Source organism: Silurus aristotelis (genome assembly GCF_946808225.1).
Source record: "Silurus aristotelis genome assembly, chromosome: 1".
NCBI classification, from domain to species: domain Eukaryota; kingdom Metazoa; phylum Chordata; class Actinopteri; order Siluriformes; family Siluridae; genus Silurus; species Silurus aristotelis.
Window position 1 is genome coordinate 22,859,299 of NC_139574.1, and position 25,718 is coordinate 22,885,016.

The 25,718-nt window shown below is 37.7% G+C and overlaps 1 protein-coding gene across 10 annotated transcripts in view; it reads right to left on the reverse strand.

Annotated features, from left to right (window-relative positions):
* fam131bb (family with sequence similarity 131 member Bb) overlaps positions 1-23,591 on the reverse strand; it is a 28,621-nt gene extending 5,030 nt beyond the window's left edge. The window contains exons 1-8 of one of the 10 annotated variants that reach the window (XM_083551702.1): positions 23,355-23,511; positions 20,503-20,547; positions 12,867-12,904; positions 4,796-4,831; positions 4,149-4,254; positions 2,828-3,052; positions 2,043-2,183; positions 889-1,214 (exon numbers count right to left, since the gene is read on the reverse strand). In XM_083551702.1, coding sequence (XP_083407828.1) covers positions 889-1,214; positions 2,043-2,183; positions 2,828-3,052; positions 4,149-4,254; positions 4,796-4,831; positions 12,867-12,904; positions 20,503-20,547; positions 23,355-23,382 — 945 coding nt within the window. In that variant the 5' untranslated portion in view covers positions 23,383-23,511. Of the gene's footprint in view, positions 1-888; positions 1,215-2,042; positions 2,184-2,827; positions 3,053-4,148; positions 4,594-4,795; positions 4,832-12,866; positions 12,905-20,502; positions 20,548-23,354 lie in introns of all 10 variants that reach the window. The other 9 variants (XM_083551706.1, XM_083551707.1, XM_083551704.1 and 6 more) reach the window with 9 other exon arrangements.
* Positions 23,592-25,718: the final 2,127 nt, after the last annotated feature.

The window sequence follows — 25,718 nt, forward strand, 5'->3', positions numbered from 1 at the left end:
GAAGCCGTGCAGCTCAGAACAAAGGTGAGGTGCGTTTTTTCGTTTCCGTTCGGAAATTTTATTGGCCTAATGTTTAATGGCTTGAAGTTTGTGAAACCGGAAAAAACCCAGGAAAAAAACATAGGAAAAAGTAGCGGCTTAAAATACGAAAAATACGGTGTGTGTATGTATATATATATATATATATATATATATATATATATATATATATATATATATATATATATATATATATATATATATATATATAAAATAGAATATCTCTGTCTCTAACTGGCTAGTTAAACTTGTTTAATCACTTGATTTTTAGTAGTGTTGCTAAACAAAAAAAAAGTAATGAAAAGTAATGTAAAAATGTAGCTAGCTTGATAATAAAATGAATTATTAAAACATAATTGCAAGTGTTGTTTATAATGAGTAGCTACCTAGAAAGTTAATGTAACCCAACATCTTTATGAATGTCGTGCTCCTGTAAAATCTAAATATTTTGTTGAAATATGAAGAAATGAAAAGATAGACAACGTAATTTTAGACAATGTAAAGTAGAAATTCACACTTTTTTCTTCTGACTGAATTCTGGGTGAAACAGTATAGTTGGCTGGACATGTCTTTGCTGATCATACATTTTTATTAGTGGAAGCCTTTTTTAAGCGATCACTCAACAACGACATACTAACAACACAATAGGGTTGTTAATTTCATGTCATCTTTAAATGTTTCAATGGGACCCTGTTTTTAAGGCAGGTATTTAGATGTTTCACTAGGCAATCAACTTTGAAGAAATCACCACTTCAACTTGTGAAACTGAGCAAAGCAACTTTAAGGTAAAGTAAAGGCTAGTTAGAGGTATTTTAGATAGGTTGTTAGAAGTGCTGTAGGCAGGATCACCTGTTGCTGTTGCTGATACTGCAGTATCTGATGTTGCTGGTATTGCTGTATCTGCTGTAGTTGCTGTATATGTTGTAACTGGCTGTGGTGTTGGATAAACTGCTGCTGTTGCTGCTGTGACAGGTAGTGAGTAGCAGCATTTCCATCAAAGCCGTTATCACAGGAAGCTCCAGCAGCCATAACATAGGAACCTGTGGCTGGAGAGGCCACTCCTGACTGCTCGTTGCTGATTGGCTCCCAAGCATCTGAAGAGGAGAGGCAGTAGAGGCCCTGTGAGACGTAGGTGTGAGGCCACACCTCTGCAGAGGAGTGGTGTAATATCTGGTCTGGAAAGGACAAAAGGAAACCTTTATATAACAGCTTCGTTTTGCCATAGGGCTATTAAATTGTACAGCTATAATAAGTATAATTACTGAGCTCTGAATATAAGTGCACTGAGTAAGACCAACCTATTTTTCTTAGCTTTTCAATTCCATTCTTTCAGTAAATACACTGGAGAACTTTTATCTGATCATGCTGTTGTTATATGGTGAAGAATCTTTTGGAAATGTTTCACAAGGGTTTCATCATACTACTGAATTCCGAGTCTCATAAAATGCACTGACAGCTGCTGGCCATAACATTAAAGCCCACTCTTCTGCAAAAGTTTTAATCAGTGAGGTATAGAATTCAAAAATAACTTTGAAGGTGGATTCAAAAAGGGATCCAACTGATATAAAGGTCAATAAAAAAACCTGGGACAATATTGAGAGGCACATGTAAGTGGAAAGAGTCATGGGCAAAGGTTTTAATAAATGTCAGAAATGTTCAGAGAGTCATTGATTTTTGACCTGTGGCTATTTTAGCCCCAGTATATGGTGAATTTTAAATAAAGTAGAGAAACTACCCCTTTTTCACTGTTCAAAAATTATGAAAAATTTTTGCCAATAAAAATCTCAAACTGGTGTAAAATACTAATAAAACAAAACGTATGTTTTATGCTTTTATTTATATTTTTACCTCATGTATTAAAATGCTGTATATATATATATATATATATATATATATATATATATTAAGACTTTTCTATTTAAAACTTTTGCTGTTTCTTTAGCATTTTTTTGTATCTCTACATGGGCAAAAATGTGTTTCCCAGATTCTAGCAGTTAAAGTACCTCGGCTGGTAATGCTCTCCTGATTGGCCTCGCTCAGATGGGCAACACTGCCTTGGTTGGAGCCTGCACTCATGCTTTCTCCATCCATGGAGTTCCAAGCTAGCAAAGTGGCCTCCGATATTGCAAACTGTTGCATAACACCTTAAAAAACACAGAAGCAGAGGTAAACAAGTAAACATTCAATCCCTTTAATTTCACGATCAAAACCCGGAGAATATTGAGGCATAAAATTGCTCTCGGTTCATGGTGCTTTGTGTTATGATAAAACTAGTGGTGTGGTAGCAGAGTGGTTAGGAATATCCTCATTTTTGCTAGTTAAATAAAAGTATCGAAGTTGTATATATAATAATTTTTATTTATTATTTTTACGCTTTACATTTTCATGGTTTTACATTTTTGAATGCAATCAAAGCAAGTATTCTCCCTTCCACTTATTTTGCTAATTTCCCTACATTTTAAATTCCCTTCACAGTATGAGGCATCATCATAAACTTCCTCTGAAACCTGAATAATGAGGACAAGTGCTGAGATGGCTGAGACACAATATTATAAATATGAGATAATAACAGCTTTGCACAGCACTGCTATATTCTCACCATCACTATAAATAAAAATCATAATCCACTCACTCTGATTTATATTCAAGCAAGTTGCACAACAAGCATAAGAAGTGTCTTTTGGTAGAAACATCTGATGCTGACTACTGTAGTACTGTAGTTCAAACATGTAAATTCCTCATGCCAGTCTTAAACCTGACCTCAAACCTTTCCTATTGTTCTCTTTACCTGCTGCAAAGCGTGCCTCTTTCTCTCCATCGCTAAGGTCACTGTAGGCGTCATTCTCCAGCTTGCGCTCTTGCTGAAGATGACGGGTGGAGATTCGGCCGCCACTAGACCCTCCTGCTCCAACTGTCTGCATTCCCCAGTTCTGCCACTCTATCATATGGGCCACGCGGCCCTGCGCCATGGCTGTTGGCTTTGTTACCTTGTCCTTCATAGACCTAGTCACTCCTAAAGTAGAAGGATGGAAAGACAATTAAGTTTTATAAAAAAATAGAGAGGATGAAGTAGAGTGTTGTATAGATGGTGGGCTTAACAGATCAGTTTTGTGATATTTTTAATTAGCAGAAAACAGGAATGTGAGATGCAATGATATGGAAGATGAAAGGGACTAACACAGTGTTTATACTACCAAAACAGAGCTGAATACATGTGACAAATAAGGTGGAATAAATGGAGTCTTTGAATTGTTTAGCTAAATGCAAAGCTGTTATCTAATGAGAGTGTGTGCAAATTGATTTAAGGAAAGAAAATAGTTATGACTCTGACAGATGAGGGTGAATCTAGAAGATTAATTAGAGAAAGATGAGGGTGCAGTCTAAGGAATAACACTGTGGCTTGTTGGAATAATCTCTCTCTGCACTATCATTAATAAATCCTAGGTTTAGGGCCAATACTCCTGTAAATAGCTTGTATATTATAGCATAAACCACATTTTACCTAAGCCTTGCCTATGATATATTGTACTGCAGGTATTCTCTATATATGACCGCTTACATAAGATTCATGGAAGCAATGGTCTCATCAAATATTTATTCTGGTAATGCCAAGGTTCTATAATAAATCTGTCATCAGGAGACCAAATGACCTCACCTTATGCAATCTAAAATGAAATGATGAATATAAATTAAATATTAAGGGAGGAAATCGGGAAAAAAAAACATCAGACTGCACTGTACTTTAGTACACACATATGATAGTCTGAGAGACAGAAAGACACTAATACATCACAGAACACTGACTGATCTCCACGCTGCACTCCACAAGAACTTAACACACAAAAAAAACTGCAATTCCCGTCCATCACCACTCCCAAAACAACAAGCCAGAGAAGAAAATGTGTTGTGGGTAGTGTATTTCGTTTTGAGTAAGCAGCTCTTGTGATATCTGATATTCCACCAATGGATTCACATGCCATTGGCGAGCATTGTAAATGAAAACAGGGAGTGAAAAGGGCACCCACAAGGGGCCATGTTGCCTCCATCTCCACCCACTCAGACTGGAGCCAACATGGGGTCAGTTACCAGTTTACAGGACAGACACACACCTGACACACCTGTCAGTGAGGACTTAGCCAGAGCACCAATGCTGTAGGCGTTGGAATTCCGCTTCTTTAGCCGGGGCAACATAGTGGTCGTGTCCTCCATGGATAGCTGGATGGGAAGAAGATAGTGGAGATAGTGGAGAAAAAGAGAGGGAATGGGAAGAAAAAAAGAAAGTGCAGCAGAAGAGGAACAGTGAGGGAGCAGGACGTGCACCTCAGCAGAGAGGATAGGGAAAATTGAGTGTGAGATTTCATGAATATTTGGAGGAATAGAAGGGCAGAGGTGATGGAAGAGGTGGTGATAGACACAGAGTTAGTGTTTTAACATGGGTGTGAAATACTACATTTCCCAACAGTTTGCTGGTCAGTGTATGTCCTTTTGCATTTTGGGAAGTGTAGTTTGTGGCATTTTGGTTAGCAATAAGCTCTACCATAGTGCAAGAAGTTACTGCAAAGTCATTAGAGTGAGAGAGTGAGAGAGTGAGAGAGAGAGAGAGAGAGAGAGAGAGAGAGAGAGAGAGAGAGAGAGAGAGACCACAGGTACTGCAATGAGGAGTGAAGGAAAGGCCAATGCTGTCTAATGTAAATTTAAAGAAAAGCAAAGGAAAAAAACTAATGTAAAATGAGGGGCTGATAATCACAACACTTACATTGATTCCATCCCATGAAAAGTCTGTTCGGCCATGCTGAGGGAAAGAGGGGAAGGAACATGGGGAAAGGTAGGGATAGGGAAAGAAGAGAAGACAGCAAGAATGGAAACAATAGAAAAGAGACAGGAGGAAAGAAAGAGGGATTGTGACAGAAGAAGGTAGTTTTTAAAAAATATGCCAAAAAGAAGGAAGTACAGAAGAAGAAAAGGAAAGGGAGGGAATCTTTGTTCAAGACAAAAAAACAGAGGTGGAAATATGTTGTGTTTCTATGGCAGTGTGTAATGTTATAATAAAAAAAATACAAATATTTGAAAGGTTGAGTTAACCAGTTTTTAATATGCTCACCAATGTGCTATTAAGGTGCCCAGACAGACAAAAGACCTTCTATCAAACTGTGCTGTAAATAAGGCAATATCGAGTTTGCACTGATACAGAAAAAACCCTACTTGATATGGTTGTCACACACTGCAAAACACCATTGTCTGCATAGCATATAAAAACAGCCTAAAACAATTGCATGTTATTGCTTTTACTGTATATATGCACAATGTTTCTTTGTGCTGGGGATTTTAATCTAACATTTCGAATATAAAATTATCAATTAGTAGAAAATTAGTGATGCAACTCATATTAAGCTTTAAAGAGTTTTTGTGTATACAACAACCATCTGTCACTCTCTCTCCTGCTTTTATTGTGTTGTTTACGTATTGTTTTCTCTCTACAAGGCTATTTCACTGCAGAGTCCTGACCCAGCACTTTAAAACTGCAAGCATTTTAAGACTGCCTGGAGTGATGATTTGCTATCGCTATTACAGAACCATATGCATCATGTGGTCTGCTTACTACTGGTTTGCATTAATGGGTCATATGACCTTCGTACAGAGCATGCATTAACTAGATTCAAGAAAACACAACTAACTGTATCCATTGAACCACATTTTAAGTTGCTTCTTTTCTGCTTTGTGCAAAAATTCAGATGCATTCAAAACAGAAGCAATATCTAATTTAAGACTTTTTTACACCCCCTCTATTTGCTTATACAATGCTTGACCTCCTGAAGAATGTTTAGGAGTTCAGAAAATTTGTGTATCTAATTAAGATGGAAGACACTTTCCTGTAGCTTGCAGTGTGACTATTTCTAATACAAATTTCAGATTATGTAAGAACTGAGAAAAGCTGTTGGGATGTTACAATGGTGTAATTAAATATGCAGCGTGTTTAGTGTAACTTTGCATTCGTTGTGAGAGCTCATTCTTCTGACACTTTTGAGAGAAGATCTCTCTGGAATTTTAATGAACCACTACTAATGCACTAATGTCCTAAAAGCATCATTTTATATACTTTTTTATGCACATGCACCAAACACAAGGATCAAACTCAAGCACAAGATGACAAGCAAGCAATCTGGTTGGATGTAACTATTATTTGAAATAGCAAATGCAATCAATATACTGTCAAAAGTTTGGGCACATCTTTTTCAATTATATTTATTTATTTGTATTGTATTTTATTTATTTATCTGTGACAAAACAAATATAGAATTATGTGGTCAACAAAAATGTGTTAAATAAGACAGAATACATTGACCAGGCATAACTTTTTGCCCACTGATCAGGCATAACATTATGACCACCTACCTAATATTGTTTTGGTCCCCCTTTTGCAACCAAAACAATCCTGACATGTCGAGCATTAACAGCATTAACTTCTTCAATGAGCTTTGGCCGCCCGTGACCCTGTCGCTGGTTCACAACTGTTCCTTCCTTGGACCACTTTTGATATATACTGAGCATTGCAGACTGGGAACATCCCACAAGATCTGCAGTTTTGGAGATGCTCTGACCCAGTCGTCTAGACATCACAATTTGGCTCTTGTCATACTCGCACAAATCCTTACACTTACCCATTTTTCCGGCTTCTATCACATTAAGGTCATTTGAGGATAAAATGTTCACTTGCTGCCTAATATATCCCACACATTAACAGGTGCCATGATGAAGAGATAATCAGTGTTATTCACTTCACTTGTCATAATTTTATAATATCATACTATTATGCCTGGTAGGCGTATGTTTTATATTTTCAATTCTTAAAATTAGGAAAAGATGAGGGTGGGTACAGAGCCAATAGACATGTTATTGCTACTACAAATAGTGTTCAAATCCATATTATTAAAAGGAACACTTAGTTAAGTAAAGAGAAAAATCATTCCATCATTTATTTAAGAAATGAACGTTAGTCAACACGAAAAATCTCAAGAACTTTAAATGTATTTATATATATTTATGAATACACCTCTGGGAACTCCTAAGCATTGTTAGAAAGTCCTTCTAGGTGACTACCTCATAAGGCTGACTAAAAGAAGTTATCAACTATGAGATAAGCTTCAACTAGGAGAGACAAAATTTGTCTGATTTTTAACGAATTTATTTGCAAATTATGGTGGAAAATAAGTATTTGGTCACCTACAAAAAAAGCAAGATTTCTGGCTCTCACAGACTTGTAACAACATCTTTAAGAGGCTCCTCTGTCCTCCACCTGTTACCTGTATTAATGCCACCTGTTTAAACTCGTTATCAGTATAAAAAACACCTGTCCACAACCGCAAACAGTCATACTCCAAACTCAACTATGGCCAAGACCAAAGAGCTGTCAAAGGACACCAGAAACAAAATTGTAGACCTGCACCAGGCTGGGAAGACTGAATCTGCAATAGGTAGCAGCTTGGTGTGAAGAAATCAACTGTGGGAGCAATTATTAGAAAATGGAAGACATACAAAACGATCTCACCCCGTGGGGTCAAAATGATCACGGTGAACGGTGAGCAAAAATTCCAGAACCACACGGGGGGACCTAGTGAATGACCTGCAGAGAAGCTGGGACCAAAGTAACAAAGGCTACCATCAGTAACACACTACGCCGCCAGGGACTCAAATCCTGCAGTGCCAGACGTGTCCCCCTGCTTAAGACAGTACATGTCCGGGCCCGTCTGATGTTTGCTAGAGAGCATTTGGATGATCCAGAAAAGGATTGGGAGAATGTCATATGGTCAGATGAAACCAAAATAGAACTTCTTGGTAAAAACTCAACTTTTTAGTCATGTTTGGAGGAGAAAGAATGCTGAGTTGCATCCAAAGAATACCTACTGTGAAGCATGGGGGTGGAAACATCATGCTTTGGGGCTGTTTTTCTGCAAAGGGACAGGACAACTGATCCGTGTAAAGGAAAGAATGAATAGTGCCATGTATCGTGAGATTTAAAATGAAAACCTCCTTCCATAAGCAAGGGCATTGAAGATTAAACGTGGCTGGGTCATTCAGCATGACAATGGTCCTAAACACACCGCCCAGGCAACGAAGGAGTGGCTTCGTAAGAAGCATTTCAAGGTCCTGGAGTGGCCTAGCCAGTCTCAACCCCATAGAAAATCTTTGGAGGAAGATGAAAATCCATGATGCCCAGCAACAGCCCCAAAACATCACTGCTCTAGAGGAGATCTGCATGGAGCAATGGTCCAAACTACCAGCAACAGTGTGTAAAAACCCTGTGGAGACTTACAGAAAACGTTTGATCTCTGTCATTGCCAACAAAGGGTATATTACAAATTATTGAGATTAACTTTTGTTTTTGACCAAATACTTATTTTTCCACCATAATCTGCAAATAAATTATTTAAAAATCAATGTGATTTAATGGATTTTTTTTTCTAATTTTGTCTCTCATAGTTGAAGTGTACCTATGATGAAAATTACAGGCCTCTCTCATCTTTTTAGGTGGGTAAACTTGCACAATTGGTGGCTGACTAAATACTTTTTTGCCCCACTGTAATTCATGCTGCTACATATTAATTTCTCCTAATCTTCTTCTTCTTCTTTCGGCTTCTCCCATTAGGGGTCGCCACAGCGGATCATCCGTCTCCACACCCCCCTCTCCTGTACATCTGCCTCTTTTACCCCAACCACCTGCATGTCTTCCCTCACCACATCCATAAAACTCCTCCTTGGCCTTCCTCTTTTCCTTTTTCCACGTGGCTTTATCCTCAGCATTCTCCTACTGATAAACCATTCTCTGCACATGTCCAAACCATCTCAATCTCGCCTCTGTCACCTTGTTTCCAAAATGTCCTACATGCGCTGTCCCTCTAAAAAACTCATTTGTAATCCTGTCCATCCTCGTCACTCCCAACGAAAACCTCAACATCTCCAGCTCTGCTACCTCCAGCTCCACCTCCTGTCTTTTACTTAATGCCACTGTCTCTAAACCATACAACATCACAGGTCTCACCACAGTCCTATAAACTTTCCCTTTCACTCTTGCAGATACTCTTCTATCACAAATCACTCCTGTCACTCTTCTTCACCCAGTCCACCCTGCCTGCATTATTTTCTTCACTTCTCTAACACACTCTCCATTACTTTGCACTGTTGACCCCAGGTACCTCATCCACCTTCACTATCTCTTCTCCCTGCAACTACACCACTCCACTGCCCTCCCTCTCATTCACACACACTCCTACTGACTTTCATTCCCCTTCTCTCCAGCAAATACCTCCACCTCTCCAGGCTCTTCTCAACCTGCTCCCTACTCTCACCACAAATAACAATATCATCCGCAAACATTAGAGTCTAAGGAGACTACTGTCTGACCTCGTCCGTCAACCTGTCCATCACCACTGCAAACAGGAAAGGGCTCAAAACCGATCCTGGATCCAATCCAACCTCCACCTTAAACCAGTCTGTCGTTCCTATTGCACACTTCACACTGCTGTCACATGCATGTCCTGCACCACCCTCACATACCTCTCTGGCACACCAGACTTCCTCATGCAGTACCACAACTCCTCTCTTGGCACCCTGTCATACGCTTTCTCTAAATCCACAAACACACAATGCAACTCCTTCTGACCTTCTCTATTCTTTTCCATCAAATTTCTCTCAAAAATATTGCATCTGTGGTGCTCTTCCTCAGCATGAAACCATACTGTTACTCACAGATGGCCACCTCTTCTCTCAGCCTAGCTTCCACTACTCTTTCCAATAAGTTCATAGTGTGACTGATCAACTTTATTCCCCTGTAGTCACTGCAGGTCTGCACATCTCCCTTATTCTTAAAGGTACCAGCACACTCCTTCTCCATTCCTCAGACATCCTCTCACCTTCCCAAATCCCATTAAACAATCTTGTTAAAAACTCCACTGCCATCTCTCCTAAACATCTCCACACTTCTACCAGTATGTCATCGGGTCCTACTGACTTTCCATTCTTCATCCTCTTAATCACTGCTTTCACTTCCTCCTTACTAATCCTATCCACTTCCTGCTTCACCATCTCCACACCATCCAGCCTTTTCTCTCTCATTTTCCTCGTTCATCAGCTGCTCAAAATACTTTCTCAGTTTTCTCCACACACTCTCCTCACCAGTCAACACATTTTCTTCTCAATCCTTTTCTTCTTCCTTAGTGTCCAACTTCTTATACAGCTCCTCATATGCCTTTCCCCTGGCTTTCGCCACATCCCTCTTCACATGATGCCGCATTTCCTTGTACTCCTGCCTACTTATCTCATCACTCTGTCGATCCCAATTCTGTTTTGCCAACCTCTTTCCCCTTATGCTCTCCTGCACTTCCTCATTCCACCACTACGTCTCTTTGTCTTCCTTTCTATTTCCAGATGTCACACTAAGTACCTTTCTAGCTGTCTCACTAATCACTTCTGCAGTAGTTGCCCAATCATCCAGCACTGCTCTACCACCACTGAGCCCCATCTGACCTGTTCCCTGAAATTTACACTATAGTCTTCCTCCTTCAGGTTCCATCATCTTATTCTTCTTTTAGTCCTCACTCTCCTCCTCTTCTTCTTTACCTCCAAAACCATCCTACAGACCACCATCCGATCCTGTCTAAATACATTTTCCCCTGCCAACACCTTACAGTCTCCAATCTCCTTCAGGTTGCATCTCCTACATAGAACATAGTCCACCTGTGTGCACCTTCCTCCACTCTTATACATCACCCTATGATCCTCCTTCTTCTTCAAATAAGTATTGATCACTGCTATTTCCATCCTTTTAGCAACATCTTCCACCATCTGCCCTTCCACATTCCTCTTCTTAAGGCCATACCTACCCATCACCTCCTCATCCCCTCCGTTCCCTTCACCTACATGTTCATTGAAGTCTGCCCCAATCACTAATCTTTCATTCCTAAGTACACCATCTACCACTTCATCTAACTCACTTCAGAATTTTAAATCACTCCTTCATCTCACAACTCACTTGTGGAGCATAAGCACTGATAACATTTATCATCACCCCTTATACTTCCAGCTTCGAGTTCATCACCCTATCAGAAACTCTCTTCACCTCCACTACACTCTTACTGTACTCTTCCTTAGAATCACCCCTAGACCATTTCTCTTCCCATCCACACCATCCACATTCAGTATTTATGTTAATAAATAAATAAATAAATAAATAAATAAATAAATAAATAAATAAATAAAATTAATAATAATAATAATACAACAAAGGAGAACATGTGTATTATACATGTATTTTTGTATTGCTTTTAAAATGTTATATATATATCATTTTATACCCATACACAACAGATACAGAAATGAAATATTTTAAAATATACAAATATTTAATAATAAATAACCTTTATAATTTATAATTAAACAAATTTGTGATATTGATAATTACACAATAATTGTCTTTACAAAAGATCACATTTTCAGGAATCCATGTGGATTTCATATGGTATAGCTATCTGTAATTGGGAGCCAAAAAGAACAAAATTGGCAGTGATTTTATGGAGGGGTGATGTATATTATTTTTTCCTATCAGTCACAGTAAAACAAACAAATCATGGGTGTCTGTGGGCTTATGCGTGCAGACAGGGATGGATAGCACTGTCCTGTGAGTTTGTTGTGTCATCCCTAATGTTGTCTGAGCAGCAGATCTAAAAGGTGCATCTTTCCTGACAAATGGAAAATTAAGAAAGATTATGTGAGTAAAATTACTAAATTAGAAATTGTCCTTATTCTTAAACTCTTCTATTGAAGCGCATGTGTTCATATGACATTCAACTTGACATTCAAGATGTAAAGTATTGTATAATTTGTTATAAATGGGTTGTATTAAATAAGAAAATCTAAATGCAAAATAGAAGCATTTTCACTAATGGTGTTAGATTTATGGAACCTACTATATATATATATATATATATATATATATATATATATATATATATATATATATATATATATATATATATATAAAGACTGATGAAGCTGATGTAGATAATTAAATCTGATCATATCTGTGGCAATCAGTTGTATGTAAAAGATATCATATTGTATCCATTGACATCTTATTAAATGTAGTGTTAAACCTTGTCTTGTGGTGCTGATTATTATTTTATTTCTCAATAATACATTTTAAGTTTTGAGAGAGTGTGTGAGTGTGAAAGTCCTTGAGGTGACAGAAAAATATGTCATTAATATCTTATAAGGCTATCTCAAAGGGAATATCATTAGGTATTCTTCAATCTTTTATCTAGTTCAGAAAAGTACACATGTTATGAATATGTATTGCCTAGTAATTAAAAAGATATATTGTTAAGTTGTTTAGTTCTGTAACAATGGAAAAGAGAAGGAAGAAAAATAGAAGGAAAGATGGCTGTGAGGTAATGTAGAAATGGTGATGCTTATGCCACAAGGACAGTCCAATAACATCCTAAATCACAATCTGAGACAGAGCTCAACACAAAACCTACTATTTATCTTAATATAGAACACATTTTGGATCAAATTACATAGAGGCATGAAGCAATAACATTATTACCCGAGTGAACACCAGAGTAATTAAGTAAATAGGCAGCAGTAAGTGTAATGCAGTAATTTAAATGTTTATTTCTTGTTTATTTCAGCCAAGGAGAACAGCTGCATTCTTATCATTGGCCTCCTCAGCCTGCTTCTTAGCTTAGTCTGATTCATTCACCAGTACACGGCTTAGTTCTGTATGATTCAGCTGTGGAGAGATTTATTATTATTGTTATTTTTTTCTGGCTTACCTGTTCCCCATCCTTTTGTACTGGAACCCCATCTGCAGCTTTAAAAAAAAAAGAGAGAAACTAATCAAGAAATGTTGAACCGAATACATTTCAATCTTTTGTTATATGACATTAAACAGATGAATAATCAGGTGATGGTTCTGTCTCAGTAGTAGCTGCATATAGGTTCAGTGTTTCCCATAGTGATCCTGTCAACATGCACTTTAGTATGAACCTGGGAAATGACTGATAGTATAATTGAATCACATCCTTACACCTATCACCTTAGTGCACACTTACTGTGCTTTCATCATGAGCTCAGCTTGACCTGCAAAAAAAGAGTCTAACAACAAAGGCGGACTGAGGGAGATAGGAATGGGAATGTGTAAGTAGAAGAAAAATGTATACCCATTAAACAAATGTAGTCTCACTTTCTTTTTCTGTCTCTCTTTCCAAAGTTTTCATTCTCTCACTTACAGCAATGCAAAACATGATATCAGCTTTCACAAACCAGCCAGCCTCATAATTATGACCACAGCATAATTATGCAGCCTATCACACACCAAATGGTACCATCACTAACAGGAGCAATGGGTCACCTTCACAAGAGCTTCTCTACAAATTCGATCCGTATTATTAAATTTTTCACCACTTCTCACTAAGAGTGCAATTTTAATTAAAGATGACTTAATTACATAGGGGCCTATGATAATTAGGTTTCAGCACATCCCAGGTCTCAGAGCAGCTTTTCGTTATTTAATTGGTATTAGTATTTTAGTGCAGTGTTACTTTAGCATCATGAGACTTACACAGGACTGTTACCTAAACTCTGTGTTTGAGTGAATTATTAGAAGAAGATTAAAGTGATGGATCATAGTATTTTGATTTTGTTAATGTCAGTCTGTAGTTAATTAAACATCCCAAATTAACAGCACAAGATAAGTGCATATTTTACAAGACTGACAACTATGTATAAATGTTATGGAGACTTGGCCATTAGATTAATGCCTTAATGCCAATCTGTTTTTTTTTTCTTTCTTGCTAATGTTAGCGTTGTTACTATTACTTTGTCTGGATATGAATGCCCTTTGTTAATGCATTTGATGTGCATTGTGTTTTTATACTGGTAGTTCACAGTTCTGTTTGTACCTTAGCACCTTGATGTATTTTTGATGGCAATGCTTTGTGGGAGGGTCCATTAAAAGCACACTCACTCCTACAGCTGACTGCTTCACTCCTCACTCCAACTGCATTTGCAATGAACCTTGTCAACTTCAACATGATCAAGGGTGGTTAAAGTGGCCAATTAAAGAAAAAAATATCTACACCTATTTCCTGCTATCTACATAAGAGTGAAAATCTTTAATGTAAACCAACATACTTGGTCTTAGTAAAATGTAGAACCAACTCTAACCACCAGAACAACTTTAGTCTCTGGAATTTTACTGGAGGGACGAACAACATTCTTTTATGATAGTGGTGTAGAGTGCTGTCTAACATGTCAGCCAAAAATCTCCCACAGGTGTTCACCTGGGTTGAAATCTGCTGAATGTGAAGGACACAGACTGTGATTTACATACTTTTTATATTCAATAAAACTATCATTGCTTTTATACCATGCCCTCCTACCATGTGGATAGAGACACTGCTGACTGCCAGATAGATAAAAATGTTTCATTATAGGATATGGTGAAAAAGATATGAAATTACTCTTACTACTAAGGGGCCAAGTTGACACAAAATTATAAAGCAGATCAATTGTTTCTCTCGTGAACCATTTGATTTTGATAGTTAAAATGCTTGGAAAGTATTTTTGGGAAAGGAAAGAAAATCCTAAGCAACACAAGAGAAATACTCAGCCTTGCTAATCTGATGATAGATATATATATATATATATATATATATATATATATATATATATATATATATATTATTATAAGGGTTATATTATATTATATCCTTTTAAGGTCAGTAACATCCCCATATCGAAATCTGCTTTATAGCAATATATGCAAAGGACTATAAGTTTCTTATAATAACTTATTCTATAACACAACATCAGGTTTCTCATATATTATTTTGTACATTAGTGTAACATTATTGGTGTTACACAATATATTAAAGTATATGTATCCTACATATGTATAGAAACATTAAATAGTAAGTTAAGAAAACATGTTTTTCACATGGTTGTACATATACTTTATTGTATATGTCTCAAGCAACCAATATAACTACAAATATGTTAATATATGTTTGCATATATAAAGAATAATTATATATATATATATATATATATATATATATATATATATATATATATATATATATATATATATATATATATATATATATATGTATATATGTATCTATGTTTGTGTGTGTGTGTGTGTGTGTGTGTGCATGTATGGCCATATATCAGATTTCCATATGGGTCATGTGACAGTATGTAAGTAAAGGTCTGTAAAAAGGGTCTGTAAAATGTGTCATAGAAACGTATAAACAATGACAGAAGCTACAGGCTGATAAAAGTTCACTTTGAATGGCAGTCTATGAGTAATCACAATAATGACAAATCCACTTTACCTAGCCCTGCATCTAAATGTGGAAGTACAGGAAAGTAGAGGAGACCTGTTTTCCTAATATGAAAATCAAACTGTGCACTCTTTGCCTTCTTTTGGATTCCATCCAAAGTTTAAGAAATCTAACACCATAAAAAGCTACAGATTATTTTCTATCCGCATGTAGTGTGTTCTGGCTGTCAGACTTGTCTGCGACATTTTATCAGTAGCAGACACAGCAGGGTAAACTCTAAGCTACCTAAATAAGAAACCAAGAGTAGTCAGAAGTCATCTGCATTTTATCCAAACAACGTTATGTAAAGTGCAGAACAATTTATAGCACTGTATCCTTATTTCTAGTATTAAGTTCAGGATAAATAATACAGAAGCACAGAATCAGTGTCGGGTAACTCTTTAATGCATGAAAGACAATAATCTGTAATTACAGCGAAAGCAAGCTGACATTTATCTATGCACTCAGTACTGCTGCAGCTGAAACTGGTATGAAAAAGCATGAGTCATCTTAACATGAAAATATGGGGCTACGATTTAATTACTCTGCAATCTAGATTATCTGCCGTCATTTGAAGAATAAGTGTCATCAAGTGTCTCTAGTTACGTATTTCCATTGTCCAATAATAAAAAGCTTACAGCTGATTCCTAAAATATACAATTTAGTTGTGATAGATAGATAGATAGATAGATAGATAGATAGATAGATAGATAGATAGATAGATAGATAGATAGATAGATAGATAGATAGATAGATAGATAGATAACATAATTTAGGCTATAGGGTTATTATCAAAGTTGCTAATTAGGATAAATGTATTAGGGCAAAAGCATACATGTTACTTATGTGCTTTATAACAGCATATATTCTGTGATTATCTTGAGCCACACTAGGAACACTGCAAGGTGCCATATTTAAGAATGCCTCTGATTCAGGAAGATATATTCACTTTTATATGATATACAAGTTTTTTTTTCAGCAGAAAGATGTAAATGAATGGTAACAGGATGCCCTAGCGTTATCCCTGCCTGCTCTTGAACATAAAGTAGCTTTTCCCTGCTGTAATTACTGCACCTTAGCCCCTTGACACACGAGGCCAAGTCATCCCATAATTTATGTTGTAACCAGGATACATTTAGTCGCTAAAGCACAGTGGTTGTGTGAGGCTCACAGAAGTCTCATGCACCACGACTTCACGGTTCAAGGCTTCACACAGCTCCTTACAGATTATGGTTGACCGACAGTTACTTCAGTTCGGAATCAAACTGCAGTCCTGATTCCCCCAAAGATGCACGGTTCGACGATCCTCGCCATAATGGAGCGTCGCAGATGTGGCAACAGCTGATCACGTGACCACGGCAGAGTGCTTGCGCCTTAATAGCGAACTCGACACCCAAAGGCCCAAGCATGTTAAAGTGTAGAGAAGCCACAGATGTTTAAAATAAAACAGCTTTGCTAATCACTGCGTTTACTTCTAAAATTATTATATGTGAGCTTTACTCTCTCTGAAGGCTCATCTATTACTGTAAGAAGCTTCTCTGCTGGTGCTACAAATTGCAAGCATTTGCACATTATTCTCAGATACGCTAGGAAATGTAGGAGTTGTTTATTTTACCTTTAAGAGAAACATATTACAAAATCATAGCATTTCACATAAAAGTGCCACAAATGGGATGGTGCAAGAAATCAGAAAGTTGCAAAGAACACGCATAAGGTAAGTTGACTTCTGCATTATTGTAATAAAATGTAAAAGACAAGCGGTAAATCTGTCGGCAATGCAACTATAATAATCACAAATTATTCAGTTTATGCTTAAATTGTAAATTAAGCTTTTAATAATACTTCATAACACAGTAGAACACTTAGAACTGAAAAGCAATTTCAGGTGTCTGGAGGTTCTGTAATAGAGGAAATGTTCAGGTCATGGAAATCATACACTTGCATAGCCTATATGTTAATGCAAGAACTTATCAGCAAAGTGGTAACTTGAATTTCTCAGAAACTTTATTTCTCTTTGTTAGAATTGTTGAGGATCTGGAGCCTGTCCATTAACACTGACTGCGAGATGGTAGCCACCCTGGATGTGTTGTGGGAGTGCTAACGGCTTCACCAACATACTACCCTTGTTGATTATTTCATAGGCAAAATATATAATGCAAATATTTCAGGATTTTATGAATCATTAGGAACCTGTGCTTTATTTTAAAATAACCCTACACATGGCTGCTGTGACTGTACCTTTAATTTTCTTTGCACATTTTTGTGTTTGTTTCTGTACAAATTTATGCACAAGAATGAGACATGTATCTATCTTTTTTAGCAACAACATATGGATGTCCACCCAGCAGACCACACACTGTCTGTACTGGAACCATACTAACATGTCTGTAGAAACCAATGGATCCATTTGGCCATGGCTGTTATGTGCTGTGAGACCTGGTCCTGACGCCCAAAGACTGACAGCTATAGATGACTGGCAGTCTCTGAGTGAACATCTCAGTCGCCTATCTCTGTGTTATGCACACACCCCACATGCCACATTACAGCTCATCCGTCACCCTGTGGAGCTCTCTTTCTGCAGAAAGGAGGCCAATGCCAGCTGCATCATACTGAGCCAATGTCGGACCTGTTTGATAAACAACATGTAAGTGCTACAGACTGTAATTAATCATGCCCATGGTAAAGAGAAGAGCCAAATCAGCCTTACTGCACAGTTTAGATGACGCATCTGAAAGTACTGCTTGTCCTCGTCACTTATCTGTCACGATGCTCTAATACTGCATGAGTCTGTGCCTTTATGAAGAACTACATGGTGACCTTCCATAGATGGACGCATATAATGTTTTACAGGCACATAGCTTGTCCAGTCCAGAATTTTTTTTACAGTGTGGACTGTTGCAGCTGCCATCATTTTGTGTGTGTGTGTGTAAATATATATATATATATATATATATATATATATATATATATATATATATATATATATATATATATATAGCACTTTGTAATCAGATCAATAACTGGGAGTCCCTCTCTGTAATACAATACCTTAAATGCAGCTCGATCATTCTTAACAGAAGACAATGAGAGCGAGTAAACTGTATATTGTACCTAAAGTATGTACAATACCATCGTGCAGTGCACCTATTGTTAAACCGAATGAATTACCCTTTAAATGCTATTAGATGTCATTACCAGTTTCTATTATTGTGTGTAATATTTAGTGCACAGCTAAGTCCAATCAGAAACAGCTTTAACAGTGTCAGACACCCAAGAATCATATAAGAGTTTAATAACAGAACATTTACTAGACATATTAGATTATTGTAAAAATTTCCAATGTGCATTTGTTATTTAAACAACTGATTGTAGAAATTCTTGATAGATGCTATAGAAATGAATTATGAAATATCTGGGTTAAATTTCCTGGATAAAAACAGTAAGAAAGCACTGTATATTACTTCCATGAGACTGTAATAGTAAATATAAAAGAAGTGTAGCAGTCAGTGGGCCAAATCTCATTTTGATTATTTTAAATGGCCTGTATTGAAATGCTTCAGGCCAAGGTCAGCTGTCATGTGTTTTAAAAATCAGGGTGGTGGTGGTGGTGGTGGGGGGGGGGATTAGAGAACGATACATTTATATAAATATATCAATTTCTCAGACATGCTGCACACAAGAATAAAAAAAATTTGTTAAAGTCAGCCAATAGGTAACACTTAGATGTAGTGAGACTGCACTGAAGGGAGAAAAAGCAGCTGAGCCACTTTATTACACAAAAGAACAGGGAACAAACAAACCTCACTAATGCTCCAGGAAGCTTTCTGACACGGTGTGCTTTCTTTCAGGCTCTCACATACACCCTCACTAAAGGTTAACATAGCCTCAAGTAATAGCCTGGAGAGCTCCCTCAGGTGTAATGGCAGTCATGCACAGAGACTGTATTTTCACCATAGACTGCCTGTACACTGCGTTTTCTCTACCGTGACACTGTAGTGCAGTCAACACTAAGCCTTCTCACACACATATGTACACACACACATACATGTGTGTGTGATAAAGAGCCAGATCAAATTGATGCTCTTGTTGCAGGGCTGATTCCAGACCCTCCTGCACACTGCCATAAGAATTAAAACAGTGTAATAAGCGGAACACACTTTGGACTCACAACAATAACAAATTCTTAACCTCACTCAGCAAGGCAAGGTTATCCCTACACATATCACCCAACATACACCAGACCTGTCACTATGTTTAATTGAGGATAATTCCAAATGTAAATACAGGTACATCACATTTTATGAAAATTTCATGATTTTTATTTTAAGGCAAGGCTTAACCTCCACTGAGACTGGTTAAGGAAATGTTTTGTCATGGCTGTACTAAAACGCCCTTCTCCAATGCTACCTACTGTCCCAGAGTTATAAATAATTGCAAAAAACTAGTCCAGTATATTTAGTCCACGAAAAAGTATGATGTGTAAAAATCTTTGAATAAGCTTAAGCTTATAAGCTTATTAATAATTTAACAATGCATTTCATTGTCTATGTACTCGACAACAAATTTGAACCTAACCCAAACATGTAAGCTACTTTCATAATTCTTTGGCAATCACTTATTTTCATCCTTTACCATAAAATAGACAATGGTTTGTTATACTATTGTAATTTCTGAAACACTGATGGAGGAATTCTGTCATTTTCAGACTGAATGAGTTGATTCTTCAAGCACCTCTCCACTCAGCACTCAAGGCCATATTCACTTGTGAGTGTAGTGTGCGCTTGCTCTAATTACAGATTCGCTAGCTGACATCTGGGTCAGAAGTGAACATGTGCAGTATGCTGAAGAAAATAAAATAATAAGTCTGGGAGAGAACATGCCTGTATGTCAGTAAGGGAAATGTACTGAGTCAACAGCACACATCGGTAAATACCAAAAACAAACACTTGGCACAGTGTGACACAGATGTCATAGGATCAGGTTCCGTGGTTCAATCCTAAGTTTTGTGTTATTGTCTGTGGGAATCTGGGGGTGTATGGTGACCTGTGATGGACTATTGGTCCAATCCAGGGTGCATTCCTACCTTGCACCCAGTGTTCCCAGGATAGGCTCTGGATCCTCCATGACCCTGATCAGGATAAAGCAGTTACTGAGGATAAAACAATGAACACTTGCACAATGCAAGTGGTAACTACATGTTGCATTCCCCTTCGTTTCTTGTGTATGTCGTATAAAGCAGTAACAGTCATTAAGAACAATGTTAACAACCTATATTTAATACCCTGATTTTGAATATTGGATTATAACTGTTCCTGCACTTCGGCCATTTTAAAGATTCAAAATCTTTCAAATATGGCCTGCAACCCTATGAGAGAAAAATCTTATATATTATTAATTAGTATTTGCTTGTGTGTGTGTGTGTGTGTGTGTGTGTGTGTGTGTGTGTGTGTGTGTGTTTGTATTGGGGCACTATGCAGCATTAATACAAGTATAGCCAAACCAGCACTTGTTTGCGTGTTTTTATAGGATCTTTTACTTCAGCCAAGCCTCCTCCTCCTACGTGTGTGTGTGTGTGTGTGTGTGTGTGTGTGTGTGTGTGTGTGTGTGTGTGTGTGTGTGTGTGTATGCGTGTATGCGTGTGTATCCTATCACTGCATTATCCAGCTCTCAGATCACAGTCTGGCTCAGAAAGCTGATCTGAAGTTTGCCAATCGATATCTGCCTCCAGAGCTGCCCAACAGCAGAATACACACCGAGCATCCGACAATACTCTATAGAACTGTGCCAATATATTCTACTCTGCTGCACACTTACAGATCTATAACGCTGTCATTTAATATTGCTTCAGTTTGAGACAGCCAGAGATCATTTTTCTTTCCAAAAAAGGAGCTGCGAATTAAACGCAAAAACGATTATGAAAAAACCTATAGCTAAACAAAGAACAGAGATTCATATTAGCATTAGAAGTGACAATCTTTTTCAAGTGGACATATGAGAAGATTTATGAAAGCCTACCTCAATCTACTTTTTTTTTTGCATAGTATTTGACAGCCGCTTTGACTGGGACAATATTTTATATACAAACAGTAGCACTACATGATGATAAGCATACTGTACATGTGCTATACTATAGTAAAATAGTTGTAAAATGTATAGTAAATATATAAATAATATCCTGTTTATATATTTGTTCTCTCGTTTGTCAGTAGTGATCGTGGTCCATTTTTAAGTGGCCAGAAAAATGTGAAACGCACACTGGGAATCGATAGATATAGCATGCTTGATATAATAATTTCTTTATGCAAATATTCCTCCTATTCTTCCCACCCATCAGTCTAATAAATCACAAGTGTAATAAATAAATAATGCAGTGTTACTTTCTTTGTTTACTCTCACTTTAGGCCTTTAATGACACATTGAATTATTGTATACTGTATGAGAAAGAAGATAGCAGCTGCGCTGGCCACCAATGACTGTCACTCATGAAGCTGTTAGAGGTCTCAGTATTCACATGTACATGTTAATCTGCATCACCAAATGATGCCTTTACTATTATTATTTGCACTGCTAAGAGCTTGAAACTCTCCCTACTAAACAATGCTGTCTCCTTTGCTGTCTTAAACAAGTCGGTTTTGTACATTGTACATTTCCTAATACAAACTGAAAGTAAATACCAGCAGGTGGTTACTGGGGCAGAAATTATTATCATTTACATTGATGATATAAAGTCATGCACTGACCATCACACACACGATTCATCTTGAACTAATACATTCCCATGCTCTTCTGACCTTGTTTATGCTGAGTCGAACTTTTAGACCCCTAAGTTAAGTTAAGTTTTGCTGAATACTATGTAGGGCCTTTCACTACTTGATTTTGGTAGGTCATTGAGAGTAAAACTGGGGTAAGGTCACTGTAGATAGAACATTATCGTGCATCAAACCTAATAGATTCAAAGATCTTTGACAGGAAGAAAGTTGGTTACAAGCTTTTTGTGTTTCAGTCAGACTGCCCACCTAGAAATGTTGTCAATAGCCTTTTAAGTCAAAAGTCAATAGAAGCCATCAAAGCTCTGCCCAGGAAAGAAGAAATGTTCTATAAATAAATCTACATTTCCTTTTGAGGTGTCATTTCCAGGTTCATGCTGCATTGCCTCTCCTTATTATAGGCAGTAATCTGAAAATGGTTCAAACATGCTGAACATTTATGCTTTTCAGAGTTTCACTGTCAGATTTGAAATATCCTCAGTCACACACACACACACACACACACACACACACACACACACACACACACACGCTTGCACGGAACGCACTATTAGTAACTCCTGCTCATGTCCCTCCTTCCCCCTTAATCCTTGTTGCATCTCCCCTCTCAGCTGACTGCAGTGAACTCAAGCATGCCTTTTCTTTCCTCTTCTCCTTCTCTCTGTACCCCTTTCTCTTTTTCTTTCATGTCAATCAAGCATGTTTGCTACATTTCTTTTTCCTTTGCTCAGTTATCCAGATTTCACAAATCCATTTTTCAAAGTGTTCAAAGCAAACAGCTGAAATTACTGCATTTCCATCCTCCATCTCCCCATCACTCTTTATTAACATCGCTACCGCCCACACACACACACACACACACACACACACACCCCAGTCATGCAGTAGCATAAATCAAGAGATGTAGGTTCTGATCCAGCAACCTTACTATAAACTCATAAACATACACAAAACGTGTAAGCCGTACAGACACACAAAGTAACACAAAGCTCCAAACATGTTTCAGTCCATACAGCCAAATATATCTGACACATCTCAAATGTTAGCTCAGTGCTGCTTTCCACACCAGCTACCCCTCCCCAACTCCCTAATTAACACGCACACACACACACACACACACACACACACACACCATTGTCAGCATTAATACAAAAGGAAATGGTCTTACTGAGGGTTCGTGAGCCAATACATCCCATGGTTTATTCACAAAGGCCCAGGACATGAACAAGGAAACGCTTGCCGTTCACTATACATTCTCTCCTTCTCTCTCCCTTTCTATTCTCTTGCTGCCTCTCTACTCTCATAGTGCTCTTCCTCCCTCCCTTTCTCTCTCTCTCTCTCTCTCTCTCTCTCTCTCTCTCTCTCTCTCTTTCTCTCCCTCCCTCTCTCTCTCTCTCTCTCTCTCTCTCTCTCTCTCTCTCTCTCTCTCTCTCTCTCTCTCCTTCTCACTCTCCTTCTCTCAGTGATGCAGTCAGACCATCATAAGAATATAGTAATTTTACTATACGTTTTTATTGATAACAGAAATGTGATGTTATTTAATAATGTTATTTTTTTGTTAGAAGTGAATCAATGTATTAATTTAAATGGCAGGTAGTTTGAATAATTTTTGTGCTTGCAGGTGGCTGGAACTGCTGCGGTATTACTGATATTGCTCCATATAAGTGTGTGTGTGTGTGTGTGTGTGTGTCTGTGTGTGTGTGTGTGTGTGTGTGTGTGTGTGTGTGTGTGTGTGTGTGTGTGAGAGAGAGATCACTCTTAACACAGCAAGCACGTATGTTTCCATTGTTTTCACCACATCTGTGCACTGCTGTGTGACTGAGATGAAATGCGGTGATTCTCTCTCTCTCTCTCTCTCTCTCTCTCTCTCTCTCTCTCTCTCTCTCTCTCTCTCTCTCTCTCTCAGTCCTTTTCTCTGTCTCTGTCTCCCTCTCTCGTTCTGCTCTCACTTTTACAATGCAGCACTGTTTTTTTCCTTTTTTGTATCTTTTTTGGATTCCCCTCCCCTTTGGCTCTTGCTCACCCACTCACTCATAGTCAATAATGAAAGATCATTTGAGGGTATTCCTGCATAGACTTTTTTTTTTTTTTTTTTTTTTTTTTTTTTTTTTTTAGATTTCTCTTTCCCCACCCATTTCTTGCTGTTTCTGTAATCTTGTCCTCTCATTGTCCTTAGTGGCACACACACATACACAGACATAGACAGAAATAAAAGCACAAGAAGTAGATTTGTTATCTGCATATCTGCCTTTTGTCTTTATCTATCTCTCTTTCAATCACAATAATTATGTTTTAAATTTGTGCAGTGATGCAGATAAAATGAGATGGAACAATGAAAGAATGGATGGAGGTGTAATCATTTCTCCTTCACATACACACACAGAGAGATGGACAGATGGACAGGGATGAGGAGGGAGGGAGAGGGAGAGAGAGAGAGAGAAAGGGAGGAAATGAGTAGGACAGGCAGGCCTTGAGCCATTTTAAACAGAGGTGAGGCAGATAAATTAGTATTCAGTGAAAGGCAAGTGGTGTAGATCGAACAAGAGTGAGAGTAGGAGAAAAGGGCTAGAGAAGAAAAGGTAGACGATGACAAATGGAGAGTGGGAAATCAAGGGTTAATAGCAAATGTACACAAAGAGATAGCTTGACATGCTGAAGGAGCTGTAATCTTCCCAATCGTGAAGAGGCACCCTGCTTGTTGCCTATATATAGCAGTTTCGCGCTTTCGCTGTTTGTGTTCATTTATTTCACACTGCAGCATGTGGTAATGGGCAAAAGATACATAATGCTGAACATGCAGGATTTTCATGTAAAGGTATAGAGCAGGATATAGTCTAATGAGAAGTCATCGTATATATACTATTGTGTGCACTACAGTGGACACCAAAGGACCTGACACACACAGAAAATGCTCTTTTCCGACAACATTCTATTGTGTGTGTGTGTGGGTGTGTGTGGGTGTGCACGTGTTTCTGTAGGATTGCTTGATGATATGCTGGAAGTCAATGGAGGAGGAGACACAGACAGAGAATCTGAGGTCTGGTGTGCCTCTGCGATCAGAAACACATAGCCGCTTCTCCCTGACTTTAAATCCAGTAATTAGTAGGTGTTGGAGTGTTGTTCATAGGCCTTTGTGCCAGCTAACACTGGACATCATTTGCCTCTTCTTTTTATTTCACTCTATCGTTATATTTATAACACTTCTTTCTTACTCTTACTACTCTCTTTCTTACATACCTCCTACACATAGCTGTGGCTGTATTACATATTAACTTGCACGGACTTGGCTATAAATCTAAAATACAGACAAGCAATTCACTGTAAAGAAATCTGTTATTCAAATTATTCAATAATGATTTATTACTATTTTGATTATGATCTACATTTATGTGGTTTCGAAGCATATGCTGTAGTTATATTTGCCTGTAGTATACAAACTGACTACAATTGTATTGCAAAAACATTTCCTATATTTAATTATTAAATGAATGATATAAAAATAAGGCATTACACTATTGGAAAAACAATCAGT